At 44.1% G+C, this 16503-nt stretch overlaps 1 protein-coding gene across 4 annotated transcripts in view; it reads left to right on the forward strand.

The window, feature by feature from the left end:
* Positions 1–16503, forward strand: part of CTC1 (CST telomere replication complex component 1) — a 414875-nt gene that overhangs the window by 39329 nt on the left and 359043 nt on the right. For all 4 annotated transcript variants that reach the window (XM_085875488.1, XM_085875489.1, XM_085875491.1 and 1 more), the window contains exon 2: positions 2063–2142. In XM_085875488.1, coding sequence (XP_085731614.1) covers positions 2063–2142 — 80 coding nt within the window. The remainder of the gene's footprint in view (positions 1–2062; positions 2143–16503) is intronic.

Below are 16503 nucleotides of genomic sequence, written 5' to 3' on the forward strand. Positions count from 1 at the left end.
ATATCGTGTATTTACGGAATATATAATGTATTTACAAAATTACAATACGATAAATGGAATAATCTTTAAATAGTAACATCAACTTTTCGAAACTTTAAAGCAAATGTCCGAATATATTTAGAAGTTCATGATAGACGCTCTCAAAAGGCACCGTCTATGTGAAGATGTGTACATGTGGTCAGTATTTAAGGAGATCCGGATCTTGTATATACAAGAGCCGAATCCGAGAGATTAAGGTTTTGTCTTCACAAGAAGAAGAAGAACAAGAAGAAGAACAACGCCGGGCTCTCTATGAGCGCGAACGCTGCTAAAAACATATGTGACTGCTACATTGTGTGACCGTGGAAATACTGCGGCCACCTTATAATTGCTCGTGCCCGTACATTTTGTAGACCCTCCGGTCGCCCAGCCAAATGTGACCTCGGCCTTACCTTGTGTTTTCACCTTCATTTGTGATGTTTGTTTTTTTAAACATCTTGTGTTTTAATTAATAACAAAAAAAGCAATCCCATCACGTGGCGTGACGGACTGTCGGGCAAGGATTGAATTTCACAGCAAAACCAGTTGTAATTTGGAATATCCATGATTACGTCAGCCCGATGCGTTTGATGAAATTGATTGTGGTTCTGCGGGCATCATGTTTGATGAGCTGCCCTGGGGGCAACACTCTTGCAGAGTGCGCGAGTGATCGGAACCCAGGCCGGAGCTTGAGCCTGTGTGGACCTTTGGATGGGGTGATTGTACCAGTTTACATACAATACACCGCCACCGAAGGTCATTTACTCATCTTATTTTACCTTAAACATGGGGAATTTCAGATTAAAGTGTCTTGAAAGTGGGTTTTCTTTGGGTCCATGAACGGATTAATTCACTCCATTATTTCTTATTGGGAAAATATTTTTGGAATCCGAACTTTTTGCAATCCGAACAGCCTCCTGGAACGAATTAAATTGGGATTCTGGGGGCACCACGGTATAGGCAAACACCTACACTCCGATCTCCAGCGGAAGCGCACGGTCGACACAGACTGCCACGGAGGCCGTACGTAGGTGCACAGCGGGCGTAGGGGAACCGTGTGTCGACGCTGCGTTGCCCGCAGGTAGTCACACAGACCGTAAGGCCACCGTATGGCGACCGTGGAAATGGTGCAGGCGCCGTAATTTTTTGGGGGTTGGGAAAATTCATTTTTCATTGAGAAGAGCTTACGGCAGCCGCACGAATAACGCAAGCCCACCGTACGCCCTACGTAGGTTGACGTGGAACACATCTACGTCATAGCTTGGCTTGTCGAAATCCTACGGCGGACGTTGAAATGAAAAAAAGTTATAACTCCGTGCTATAATTCCACGGCGACCCTACGGCCTGTAAAATATAGCCAAATGGCATAGGGCCTCCCTGAGGCCACCTCAGTTTCTCTGCGGCTGCCGCACGTTTCTGTCAATTCAGAGGGCGTACGGCCGCCGTATCCTCGCCGTAGAGCAAATGTGACCTTGGCCTTAGGCAGCACCAATGCTCTGCACACAGTATGGTCAAAATGGATGGCTGGCTTGAGGTCTTGAGTTTGAGCCCCATCATCCTTTTAAATAACACCAGGTGGGTTCTCTCAGCCTGCCATCCTTCTGAGGTCAGCAAAATGAGTTCAGCTTTATTTGAAACGGGGCACTGCATCAGTGGCACAGCCATGCTCCCACCAAATGCAACCAGCAGCCACAGGCTGCATATGAAATGATAAATCCTGACACCCTAAAAAAAAATTATGCTTTCATACCTTGCTAGAAATGAGCTGCAAACCTGAGATAAAGAGCTGATGGCATGCCAGAGCTGGAGTTTGGTTTGAGGAAACTCGTGGACCACAAATGAAACGTTACCTGATGTGAAGTTTGCTCTTTCCTTTGTGTTTCAAATTTGTTGGAGTTGGGCTTTAAAATATAAAATGTCAGTTGACTTTGCCCCTTGCTGAACAAATGACAATCCCATCTGACTTAACCCCAATGTCACACATGTAAGTAATATTTTCCTTATTGTACTAAATTGGTGCACCATTTGTCTGGCGATGATGCAGGAGAGTTTCGGGAAGGAGAGCAAGAAGATTGGCTCGGATTTGTGGCTACATGGAAAAATCAGTTCGACTTGGATGGTGCTGTAAGTCTATCTGTGATGTGCTGGTTGTACGTGCAAATTCTAATGCCTACATTTGGACATTTCTTTGGAAGATTTTCTGCAGATTTCCTCTGTAAGGAATAAAAATACTACATGATGCTGCTGCTGTTGGTATCTTGGTCTGGTATCCAAGAGGTAATGGGCTTGAGTCTTGCTGTGGCAGCAGCATAAATTTAACTTACAAATAATTTGTGGTGGTTCAAGCCAGCGCTGGAAAAGTTTCCTATGTCGCTGTGGGAAAGTACAAATGCTCGCTGGTTCATAAACTTCCTTTAGGAATGGAATTGGTTCTTTCTTCCTCGTCTGGAAATGCATGCAATTCTTATAAAGTCGATTTGATTTGATTTGTTTTGAAATTTGAGTTGTTGTTTTACAAACACTTTTTTTCATGACTTGGTAAGTTTGGTGACCTTGTGATTAGGCCCACGAACTGACCTCTTCCTGTTTGACTTGGCTCTTGTCAACTCTTGAGCAATGGGAAATTCCTTAAAGAAACAAGTTTAAAAAAAAAAAGACATAAAATGTCACAGCCCCTGTTGTTTTAGTAATTTTGCTGTATGGAATTAAAGGGCGAGCCTATATATGTACAACTAAAATGACCGCCAGTCGGCTATCTTGGATCTGATCTCGGGGGGGGGGGGGATGACGTGCTTATGTAAGCCAGAATTCATTACCTGTGTGACAACTTTGAACAACATCAGTAAATGCTAGTCCGAGAAATGGTTGAGGAAGTGTTCAACATTAGGTTTTTTTTTTCAACTAAAATGGCCGCCAGCCGGCCATCTTGGATCTGATCTGGCGAAAAAAATGACCTGCTTATGTAAGCCATCATTGTTTGTGTGCAAAGTTTTTGACGAAGATTGGTAAATGCATGTCTGAAAAATGGTTGAGTACGTGTTCGATACAGAGTTGTTGTTATTTTTTACAACTAAAATGGCCACCAGTCAGCCAACTTGGATCTGATACCACCACGTGTTGTATTGTGTTTGTGCCAAGTTCGAATAAAATCGGTCCAGGCGTCTCCGAGATATGATTGCGGATGCACGCACTCACGCACACGGAAATCGAGACCAAATCCGTAAGCCCCCGTTTCGGACCAAGTCCAACGGGGGCTAAAAACAACTTTTCCATCAAGATAATTTTTTATTTTGTCCATGGATCTATTTTTCAATTCCCTTTATAAGCTATGACGATTTGCATCATGTGGAGATAAAGAAATTTTTTTTAAGGATTTGCCATTGCACAACAGAGGGTTTTTATTCCTCTGCTCACGACGTCACCAGTGGCATGTTTTCAGGTTGTTCGTTCTTACCGACATCCGTCCATGCTAATTTTCTCTGCAACCTCTTTTCTGAGTGACACACAATTTTCACCATAGGTGTGACTACTCACTAGAATGTTTTAATAACAAACCCTAACATCATCGGTCATGTGGCATGGCAGCCATGTTGGAAAAAAGGAAAAACTTTGGACCTCTGTATCTCTGAAACCGCTCCATGGAAAAATTGAAATTTGGCACGTGAAGTACTCCCCATGGGAAACAAATATGATTTTTTTTTGTTGATGTCGTAGGTGGCTTCATTATTATGACGACATAATTGCATATGTCGAATTCTGTATCCGATCAGTCTGAAAAATTTTGAGGGTCATCTCGGACTAAATTGCATGTGGGGGAAAAAATTGATGACGTCATCGGTTACGTGCATCGGCAGCCATATATATATATATATATATATTTTTTTTTTTTAACATAAAAACCTTCAAAAGTCTTCTCTGAAACGGCTGAACAGATTGGGGCGAACCTTTGCAGGTATGATCGTGTTTCTATGAGAAACAAAAAGTTCTCCACCTATGATGTCATAGGTCACATGGTTTGGCAGCCATATTGAATTTACCCTCAAACCTTAAGTCGTCTTCTCCAGAATGGCTTGATTTATTGAGGGGAAACTTCCTCACATGTTCCCCAAGCCTTGGGGATATCAGGGTGTTCACGAATAATAAATAGGTCACATGGTCTGTCAGCCATATTGGATTGAATGACAATTTTTTATAAAATTATTTGTCTTGAACCGCTTCATCAATCGACGAGACACATCACAATTGTGATCCAGTAGTCAAGTGGAATATATGTTTTAAATTTCATCCTGATTGGAGCATGGTCTGGCAGCCATAATTTAAAAAATATTTTGAATCTGGGTTCAGGGATTTAAATCAAACTTGGTGCAAGTGTGTATAATGATGCAATAATGTGGGCGAAGGCATATCTGGTGAAGCCGCGATGTTGAAGGGTGTCCTTGCATTCAAAATACTTTTACCTTTCTCTGGCTTATTTGACCTTGCACACTATAAATTGCGATCACAAAGTATGAAGGGTAGAAAAGAGACACCACAGGTGGAACGCGGAGGTACAATTTGTACCGCTTGTAATCCTGCAGGTAGAATTTGGATTGTATGCATTTTCATGTACAGTCCTGGAAAATGAATGGCAAATGAGTGGTTATATGTTGGATTTTGTTGCAAATGATCTTGCTGCTTCCCATTATAGTCGGCAGACCTTTGCAACTTTGTGGTGATGCATGTTTTGGCTTTCAGTCAAATGACCAGGTGACGGGTTGTTTGGAAGAAATTTAAATCTGCATGTCGTAATTTTGTTAGCAACTCATCCACCACCATTCCCAAACCTCAGCTGCCCTTCCCCTCTACTCTCCAATCACCCAACTCCCCATATGCACATGACAGACATCTCAGCAATGTTGCCATTTGGTTTTTAACATTATTTTAACATTTTAAAACGTTGCTTGTTCACTGTGTACCAGCTAACCATCATGAACATTACCAAATATACACACAAAGTAGCGTCATGTCAGAGGTCCAGCTAATGCAGACACTCTGTGCCGGATATCTTAAGACCTCTGCGATTGACTGAAACGATGTTTGGATTTGCAGAAACAATGTCCATGACTATTTATGATCCCCCAAGGATCGCAAAATAAATAAACCAAATTTGGTGGTTTGATCGTGCATGAGGGCAGGAAGGCAGGAAAACCTTTCTTTCCAATAAGGAGTTTTTTTTCAAATGTATATGGGTATAAGGATGGACAGGATGATTAATAAAACAAAATGACCAGCTCTGGTGGTTGACAGACACAGATAGTAATGCAAGGGAAAGTACATGCACTTGTCCACAAAAAAATAAACAAACAAAAAAACCTATATCCTGCGAAGGCGCCGACAATGCTGGATTGCGGACGGGACTGCCTTCGCCCCATTTGTTGGACAGCTCGCCCAGTTCTGCCCACAATCTAACATCAGATAATCATCCGGTAGCCATTTTGTGAAGCAGCAGAGGCCTCAGGCCTCAGGTGTTGGTCCATGGCCCAATTGGAATTATCCGAGCTTTATAATCATGATGTATTGTATAGGAACATAAGAAGTTGGTGTTATTGCTTCATGTACGTACCCTGGGTTATTTATTATTTTTGGGAGCTATCCCGACAGTGATTTTTGGCTTTATACACTGCCCAAATAACTGGATGAACAAATTCTCCAAAAAAAAGGTGCTTTTTTTTTTTTCCATAATTTTGGTTTTGGCTCGAGTTTTTAAGGCTGAAAAGTGTGAAAATACAGAAGGGTTTTCCTTCATCCATCTATAATTCCAGCAGTGTGTGTGTGTGTGTGTGTGTGTGTGTGTGTGTGTGTGTGTGTGTGTGTGTGTGTGTGTGTGTGTGTGTGTGTGTGTGACCGCTGTTTCTCGACAACCACTGGTCAGATATAATTGAAACTTGCCAGGTATATTGCTGGGGCCCTGAGTATGTGCCTTTTCAAGGTTTGATATTAATCAGACAAGTGCTTCCCAAGTGATGGCCATTTATTTACCAACCAATGACAAGACACGTTGCTGCGTAGGCTGGTGCATGGCCGGCCGACAATGACGTCGCGTGCCGTGCCGGTTACGATGGGGATCGGTGCCTTAGTTACCATGGAGTAGAAGTGGCAATGGTCAATGGCAGCGAATGTCATGGCAAGCAAAGACGGGGAGGTAAACTTTATTTTAATTTGTATTTTAATTAACTCTATGTGTGTAAGTATCACAGCAGTTGTTACTTCAATGCAAGCGATAATTCGTGGAATGCATGTGAACATTCCGTACGGGCACGCACCACTTCCGGATGGTGATGATAATGTATTCTAATAATTTCTCGATCTATTATGCGCATTTAAAGATAAACACAATGCCCCAATCCAGTCGTCGTTTACGAGAGCGAAGGAACGGCCTGTGTGATTTTTTGAAAGTTTTCTTTTTGGGGGGGAAGAGGGGGGGTTTGCATGTACGGGCACGCGAGAGTGAAGGAACGGCCTGTGTGGTTGTTTCTGGCTCACGGTTTGAAAGTTTGTTTGGGGGGGGGTTGCACATACGGACACGCGAGAGCGAAGGAACGGCCTGTGTGGTTGTTGTTTCTGGCTCGCGGTTTGAAGGTTTTTTTTTTTTGCAGGTACGGGCATGCACGTGCGGGCATGTACTAGTGTATGTAATTCAAATAAGGGATTGAGCAATTTGCTCTTTTTTGTATTTTTAATTACAGTTTATAGTTGTTTTAAAGATCACATCTGTTGAGGTAATGTGTGTGACTGTGGATCAGCCCAACTTGATAAGAATAACCCAGACTGTGTGTTGGCAAACCTTTGATAATGCAATATTGTTTAACATAAATATATTATGAGCCAAGCAATCCTAATGCAGAAAGCAAAAAGCATTTATGAACATATAAAAGAACAAGATGTAGTGTCGTGATAGAGATGCTTAGCAGGCAGACACGAGCGGGGGAACAGTCGAGCCGGGCTGTGTTGCACAAGCGCGAGCGCGGGCGTACTTTGCCCGCAGCTCTCCTTTATTACGTACTCAGTACACTCACAAGCCGGGCGACTACGGCATCACTACAACGCCTCAGGCGGCGCGCACTCTTTGTATCCCTGGCAGACACGATGACCACGCCGCCCACTCCCCCACCACCATGCCCTGCCCCGCAGGCCCGCAGACTATACCACACAAGAGGGTGAGGGATATTCCATGGAAACTTTCATCGCGAGCCAAGGTTGGTTTTAAAACATCAAGTGGTGCTCTTCCTGCACAGAGTCCGCATTAGTGGCGAATCTACAATCGCTGAAACCCAGGCAGCAAGTAAATTTCTTGAAGAATTGAAATGGATTACTGAAAATGACAACTAATCCTTCAAATTTAGTATTCAGTGTGGATAAAACGGGCTTATTTTGGAAGCACATGTCAATGCACACTTTCATCTCCCGTGAAGAAAAACATGCTTCCAGATTTTAGGCTGCGAAAGACCACCTTACCCTCCTGTTGGTGAGGATGCTAAAGATTGCCTTACCCTTCTGTATACCACAGTGTGTAGGTACAAGAGACCAATATCTGGTGTATTTGCAGATAAGCTGGAGATAAGGGCAATTTGCAAGATGTCCAATTTGACAGTCAATGTTTACTTCAAGAACGGACAGCATTTCACTGCGCAACTTATCGTCATAACTGTGCTGTATCACGTGATTGGGTTTTCGTATATCATGACTCGCCCACTAGGGGTGGCAGGAATGTACATCAGGACGCGCAATAAAGTGGAGTTGATGCTAACACTCTTGCTTCTCGTGTTTCACTGCACCTCGTACACCATAGTTGGCTGACGAGGATGGTTGAAAACGGACATGTGCCCGTTTTCGTCGGAGACGACTTCGAATTGTTTTCAGAGCAATTGGGATGCTATTTCCACGCGAATGATGTGGTTGACGAGAGCAAACAGAAGTCGATCTTGCTCGCCTCGCTATCGGCGGAGCATTATCGACTACTGAGTGATTTGGTGGCGCCGGACAAGCCCCGTGATGACGGTCTGTCGTTTCGGGACATTGAGCAGAAGATGAAACGCACATGGCGCCGGAGCAGTCATTACAGCTCGCTCGATACCAGTTCGATCGTCTCTCGAAAGGTGCAGAGGAGCGCGTCGCTGATTTCGTGGCGCGAGTGAAGCATTCGTCCGTGGCATGCAAGTTCACGGCGGAGGAGCGTCCAGCTCGGCTCAGATATCGTTTTATTGCTGGTTTACAAGATGCGAAGATGGTTTCGGCGGTTCTTCAGCTGAAGGGTGAAGCCATTACATTCGACTCTGCGGTCAGCACGGCTCCAGCGGTCGAGCAGACTCGCGGGGATGTTCGGGCCATCACCGGCCACGCGGGGTCTCGAGCACCCCAGGGCGCGCGCACGACCTTCGATGCGGGTCAGACGTCGCCGTGCGACCGCATGTGCGGCGAGGTGACTCCGCGGACGTGTTTGGGATGCGGAGGTCGACACCTGCGCGGTGCGTGCCCGTATAAAGGCACCATGTGTTTAAATTGTCACAAGGTGGGTCATCTGAAGCGTGTGTGCTGTGGGGCGCCGGCCACCGTTAAGGTGATGGACGGCGATGTGCGAGGCGACCTCAGCAACCCGGGGCGGAACCGGCGGCCGTTGTTGAGCCTGTTTTCAATTGGCCCTGCGGCGGTGCGCCCGGTGACGGTGGAAATTGAAGTGAACAAAACGCCGATCACGTTTCAGGTCGATACGGGAGCGGCTGTGTCGATCATAGGCGAACAGACCGCGCGTAGACTCAACCGCCAAAAGCTTATCAGGTCAAACCTCATGCTGTTCACGTACACCCGCGAGAAGATAACGCCAGTCGGGATGGCAGACGTGTCTGTGCGGTACCAAGGCCAGGTCGCCATGCTTCCTTTGCACGTCGTGCGGGGGAGGGGACCGTCTCTCCTCGGCCGAGACTGGCTGTCCCGCATCAGGCTAGACTGGGCCGCAGTTCACCTTGTGCAACCCGTGCCGAGCCGGTGGGAGGATCAGTTGGAGAAGATTCTTCAAAGACATCAAGGTTTGTTTTGCGATGACCTTGGGAAACTCAAGGGCGTGGAGGCAAAACTCTTCCTGAAGGAGGCGGTGGTTCCTCGTTTTTGTAAACCGCGACCGGTGCCGTATGCCCTGCGGGACAAGGTCAAGGGTGAACTGGATAGGCTGGAGGCTTGTGGAGTGATCGAACGGGTGTCGCACTCAGATTGGGCCACCCCGGTCGTCACGGTGCTGAAACGGAATGGAGATGTCCGATTGTGCGGGGACTTCAAATCCACGGTTAACCCGGGGCTCAGCGTGGCGCAATATCCACTGCCATCAATCGATGAAATATATGCACGATTGGCGGGGAGTCGATACTTCGCGAAGCTAGACCTGCGTGATGCATATTTTCACCTGGCGATGGATCCCGGGAATAGCGAGCTTTTGACAATCAACACGTGTCAAGGGCTCTATCGATATACCCGACTCTGTTTTGGGATTGCTTCGGCCCCAGCCTTGTGGCAGAAAGCCATGGATCAGGTTTGCATTGGCCTGCCCGCTCAGACCTACCTGGACGATGTGCTCATTGCGGGGAAAACGGCGGACGAGCACCTTGCAAACATTGCCCAAGTGCTGACAAAGCTAGAAGCGTGCGGCCTGCGCTTGAACAGGGACAAGTGCGCGTTCTTCAAGCAGCGCTTGGAATACCTCGGGCACATCATCACGCCGGAGGGGCTGTTGAAAGGTCCTCGGAAGGTGGAGGCGATTCAACACATGCCACCGCCTCGCGACAAGATGCAGCTGCGCTCGTTCATTGGTATGGCCCATTATTATCAAAGGTTCGTGCGCGGGCTCAGCTCACAGTTTGCGCCGTTAACGTGGTTGCTTAGGAAGGGCGAGCGCTGGGCCTGGGGGCCTGCACACCAGGCGTCGTTCGACCGCGTCAAGCGGCTGCTCACAGAGGATACGGTCCTCGTGCACTACGAGCCTGCGCGTCCGCTCTTATTGGCATGCAACAGCTCTGCATATGGCATCGGGGCAGTGCTCTCCCACAGGATGGACGATGGTTCCGAGCGGCCTGTTTGTTTTGCATCCCGGACCCTGTCCGCAGCAGAGCGGGAATATGTTCTATCCTTTTACAAGCTTGAAAACAGCATGTGCCGTATTAAAAGTCTTTGTTATGATGTGGATGAGGTTTTAACCACCAACCTCCCAGACTCAGAACGGATGTTCTCACCATAATGCCACTGAGTCTGTTTAAATATATATTTTTAAATGTAAAGTGTATGGATGACTCCTCATGCCCATACCCAAAGCCAGATGATGGAGCCTTGGACACTTAAGATACATCTTTCTGGCATTGCACAGACAATGGAATATCAACTTTTTGACTCGCGGAAGGACTCCAAGGAACACATGCACAAGGAACCTGGATGCAGAATGAGGCTATTTGGTCCATCAAGCCTGCAAGACAGTAACACCACTTAATTCAATATCAGTTTATCAACATAAATTCATAGGGTGAGTGTGGGGACAGTCGAACAAACAGAGATCACCACGGTGCTCGACTCTGTTTTGGGATTGCTGTGTGTGCGTGCGCGCGCGCACACACACACACACACACACACACACACACACACACACACACACACACACACACACACACACACACACACACACACACACACACACACACACACACACACGTAGATAATGAGTGAAACCAGCAGATATCGCTTCAATACTTTATTTCTTGTGATAATCGAAGATGAAGATTTATATTTGTTGGTTGCATGTGTTATTCTGTTTGTTTGTGATGCTGGGTTCCCACTATCACGATGCACGGCACAATTGAAATCGTGGTGATCCTATCAGATCTTATCAGATCTTGAGGTCAGTCGTGGCAATCGTGTTAATCATAGAAAATTTTTCTACGATCAACACGATCAATTGTCAGTCTGGATCATCGTATCAGATCATATTGTATCGTAACAAAGCGCGACAGATCACATCTAATCTTGCTTACTAATCGTGGTGATCAGGATCGATCTTAAGGCCCGGTCACACCTTGACGTTTTAGCCAACGTATGCCGATTTTTTTTTGAATTTTTTTTCTAAAACGCTGGCACACGTTGAATACGTTATGGGTAAGTTTTGATAACATTGAGAGCACGCTGAAAAACACTGCCATACGTCGTTGTACGCTGGCTTTAAACGTTGTACTTTTTTTTCAACTCAAATTTTTTGTACCTCAAATTTTGTACCTCAAATTCAAATGTACCTCAAATTTTTTCATGCTTGAAATTTCACGACGTATGCCGGCGTATGACTCACACGTTCCGCTACGCTGGCCACAAGTTGTATGCACGGTCTGCGATCGTTGACAGACGTCAACACATGCTACTTGTAAGTTAATCATAAGTTGAGACACGCCGAGGTAATGTTTAGCGTACCCGAAACTTATTTCTAACCTATGATTAACGTGTTGTTGGCACGTTACGCGATCGTTGCCACACATCGACAGACGTTACTTTTAAGTTACTCATAGGCTGAAAGACGTCGGTATAATGGATCGTCCTTGCGTCAGCGTCCACGGCCACGGCCAGGACACTTATTTGCAGCATTCTTCAAACTTTTCTTCGGCATGACGAGGATGTTCACACTTCGATGTCCAGCTTGGCTATGATTCCAATTGTCCATCGGCAGCGTCTATTTAAAATAGTCGAGTTTGAGCGTTTTAACACGTTCAGAAGAAACGCTTCACATTTCCAAACCCCAGCGTCAAAAAACAAAGGCGAGTGACAGCAATTTAAATCGTTCATTGTAAACAATGAAAATAGCTGAGTGGTACCGTTTAAAAGTCGTTGAGTGTAAAAAAAAATCCAATTGTTGAGCACAAGCGTCGACTTTCAATAGTGGAGATGCAGCCATTTAAATCGTTGAGTTTATCATTTAAATCGTTAAACGCAAGGACGATCCATCATAACCCACACCCTCCCCCTCACACTCACCTACGACTGCCAACATGAACAAACTACTACTACTACTACTAATACTAATACTAATACTGATACTGATACTGTTACTGCTGACATGGACATAGACTCAAAAAGGACTCAAAAACACTGTTGGGTTCCCCTTTTATGAGCAGCATTTTTATATACCAATTCCCAAAATCGCTGGGAACACATCTTTATATGGCAGTTGTAAGCTAGAAACACGTTCATTTATTTTTTGTCGACCGGAAATCGTCATTGGAATACGTCTACATACGTCGATGTGTGTTGGGACTATGTAAAGAATTGGTTCAAAGCACGTCAAACATAAGTTAGAAATAAGTTTCGCATAAAAAAGATATGACCGCGACGTGTTTCGACTTATGAGTAGCTTATAAGTAGCCTTTGTGGACGTGTGTAAGCGTCCACATATCGTGTGTAAAACTTATCCCCATCGCATGCGGAACGTGTGTCATACGCCGAGTACGTCGTAAAATTTTGAACATGTTTAAAATTTCTTGACGTACTCTACTTACTATGACGTATGATAGCGTACTTTAGCGTTCTACTCACGTATACCAAACTTACTCATACCGTATTTGACGTGCCCCAACGTTTTAGACACGTTTTTCTTAGGTCGGCATACGCTGGCAAGATCGCCAAGGTGTGACCGCGATGTTGACACTTCCATTTCTCTGGCAGTTATGATTCGAATCGTTGTGCGTCAGCCTTTTAATAGGCTACGTCACGACATCGTCGGCGATGCATGCAACGCGCTATGCCTAAGTTAGACTATCGTTGGGCATCGGTTGTGTAGGCCGACAACAGGTTCAGCATTCGTTGGTATAAGTTATCTATAACACAACGAAACGTTCTGTGTCCGTTACCAATGCGTTATACATAAGACCAAGTCGCTATGAATACGTCCGAATCTTTAAAAAAAAACATCAAAAGTTCAACGTAAGCCAGCGTTTTGCATACATTTTAATACGTTGCCATCGCTGGCTAAAACGTCAAGGTGTGACCGGGCCTTTAGACAAGACAAACACCACGCTCCTTGAGGCCACGATTTCAATCGTGCCATGCATCGTGATCGTGGGAACAGCTTTCAGAGAAATTCCATGATCAGCTACGAATGGGAAACCGTGGCGTTCGTAATGGATCACACGACAGTGGGAACCTAGCATTACTCACAAAATCGAAGATTTTTCAAGGATATGTATTGGTCGGTCGATTTTGTGATTCTGTCTGTTTGTCAATCGCCAACAGGTCACAATTCTAAACCTATCGTGATGAAACTTTACCAAGTTGTAGAGGTAGTCTCAGCTGAAAAGGCAGGGCCGGATTTACTTGCTTGTGGGACCAAGGCCAAACCTTATCAGTGCCCTCCCCCAAGAAACATTTAAATATATATATATATATATATATATATATATATATATATATATATATATATATATATATATATATATATATACAGGGGGGAGAACAAGTATTTTGATACGCTGCCGATTTTGCAGGTTTTCCCACTTACAAAGTACGTTGAGGTCTGTAATTTTTTCATAGGTACACTTCAACTGTGAAAGATGGAATCTAAAACAAAAATCCTGAAAATCACATTGCATGATTTTAAAATAATTAATTTCCATTTTATTGCATGAAATAAGTATTTGATAAATCAGAAAAACAGAACTTAATATTTGGTACGGAAACCTTTGTTTGCAATTACGGAGATCAGACGTTTCCTGAAGTTCTTAACCAGGGATTTTGGCCCACTCCTCCATACAGATCTTCTCCAGATCCTTCAGGTTTCGGGGCTTTCGCTGGGCAACACAGACTTTCAGCTCCCTCCAAAGATTTTTCTATTGGGTTCAGGTCTGGAGACTGGCGAGGCCACTCCAGGACCTTGAGATGCTTCTTACGGAGCCACTCCTTAGTTGCCCTGGCTGTGTGTTTCGGGTCATTGTCATGCTGGAAGACCCAGCCACGCCCCATCTTCAATGCTCTTGTTGAGCGAAGGAGGTTGTTGGCCAAGATCTCGCGATACATGGCCCCATCCATCCTTCCCTCAATACGGTGCAGTCGTCCTGTCCCCTTTGCAGAAAAGCATCCCCAAAGAATGATGTTTCCCCCTCCATGCTTCACGGTTGGGATGATGTTCTTGGGGTTGTACTCATCCTTCTTCTTCCTCCAAACACGGCGAGTGGAGTTTAAACCAAAAATCTCTATTTTGGTCTCATCAGACCACATGACATTTTCCCATTCCTCCTCTAGATCATCCAGATGGTCATTGGCAAACTTCAGACGGGCCTGGACATGCGCTGGCTGCAGCAGAGGGACCTTGCGTGTGCTGCAGGATTTTAATCCATGACGGCATCATGTGTTACTTATGGTTTTCTTTGATACTGTGGTCCCAGCTCTCTTCAGGTCGTTGACCAGGTCCTGCCGTGAAGTTCTGGGCTGATCCCTCACCTTTCTCATGCTCATTGAGGCTCCACGAGGTGAGATCTTGCATGGAGCCCCAGACCGAGGGAGATTGACTGTTATCTTGAACTTTTTCTATTTTCTAATAATTGTGCCAACAGTTGTTGCCTTCTCACCAAGCTGCTTGCCTATATTGTCCTGTAGCCCATCCCAGCCTTGTGCAAGTTTACAATTTTGTCCCTGATGTCCTTAGACAGCTCTCTGGTCGTGCCCATTGTGGAGCGGTTGGAGTCTGATTGATTGAGTGTGGACAGCTGTCTTTTATGCAGATAACGAGTTCAAACAGAGGCAGTTAATACAGGTAATGAGTGGAGAATGGGAGGGCTTCTTAAAGACAAAATTTACAGGTCTGTGAGAGCCGGAATTCTTACTGGTTGGTAGGTGATCAAATACTTATTTCATGCAATAAAACGCAAATTAATTATTTAAAAATCATACAATGTGATTTTTCAGGATTTTTGTTTTAGATTCCGTCTTTCACAGTTGAAGTGTACCTATGATACAAATTACAGACCTCTACGTGCTTTGTAAGTGGGAAAACCTGCAAAATCGGCAGTGTATCAAATACTTGTTCTCCCCAGTGTGTGTGTGTGTGTGTGTGTGTGTGTGTGTGTGTGTGTGTGTGTGTGGGTGTGGGTGTGTGGGTGTGTGTGTGTGTGTGTGTCTGTGTGTGTGTGTGTGTGTGTGTGTGTGTGTGTGTGTGTGTTTGTGTGTGTTTGTGTGTATATATATATATATATATATATATATGTATATATATATATACATGTATATATATATATATGTATATATATATATATATATATCATAATATTGTAATGTAAAAAAAAAAATAAAGAATTACAACATAATGTAACATCAATAACTTTTAATCAAATTAGTTCCATATCAAGTACATCAAAGTAAATCAAGTTCCATATCATGTACATCTTACACATAGGAATAATGGAAAAATACAATGAAACTGAAGCATCATAAATTATAATGAAATACAATGCATAATAAAAAGCATACAATGAAACCGATCAGAGAACCCACAAGTCCGCGGTGGGCCCCCATTTACTGGTGGGCCCTTGGCCAATGGCCTATGTTGCCGATTTAGACCGGTCAAAATCGTGATTTACCCACCACAAATTGCAATAGTCATCATTCATGTTTTTTTCCACTCCAAATATGTTGTAGAATGACATACTAAAAGTCACCTTGATTCGGAGCATTGGAACATTTCCATTTTGACCTCAGTTTGAGGCAGCATTTTTCCACAAATATCATAAAATAAAATTTTGGGGTCGGGTCTGGATTTATGGTAATATTGTGAACAATTCAAAACTTATCCCTTATATAGAGGCATCAACAGATTCATCATGAAAATGCATTTCTAACAAAATATATATATATATATATATATATATATATATATATATATATATATATATATATATATATATATATATATATATATATATATATATAATGGCATTGACCAAAGATTGGTGTTTTTAAGAGTTGATAATGTTTGGAGAATGTGACCAAAATAGTTATTTTTGGATGTATGACCATTTCAGATTTAATTCCCCACTAAAGATAACTGAATAGTCTATTTACTTTGTCCTATGTTATTGTGGTTGCCATAGAAGATACAATAAATGTACTAATGATTGAAAGGGGCTGAGGGCTGTTCACTCACATGATGACTGGAAAGGCATATGACAGGGCCACACCTTCTGATGGACACCTTCCGTGGACACCTTCTGATAGATGCAGCTCTAAATACCATGCTTGCTTCAACGGCATTTGGCACTCTGGTTCCTATTACATGTATATCTCGGATGCATGACAATAGTGATGGTGTTGAGCTGGAGACAAACACTAATTTTGGAAGTGTAATCATGGAGCACAAGGATGATGAATCAAGTGAAGAGATAAATATGCAACTGTCATCAGATGTTGATGAAATTGTCTTCAGATTTGGATAGCATAACAGTT

This window comes from Eptatretus burgeri, chromosome 3 (assembly GCF_056783735.1).
Source record: "Eptatretus burgeri isolate ZD-2024b chromosome 3, Ebu_testis_v1, whole genome shotgun sequence".
Taxonomy (NCBI): Eukaryota; Metazoa; Chordata; class Myxini; order Myxiniformes; family Myxinidae; genus Eptatretus; species Eptatretus burgeri.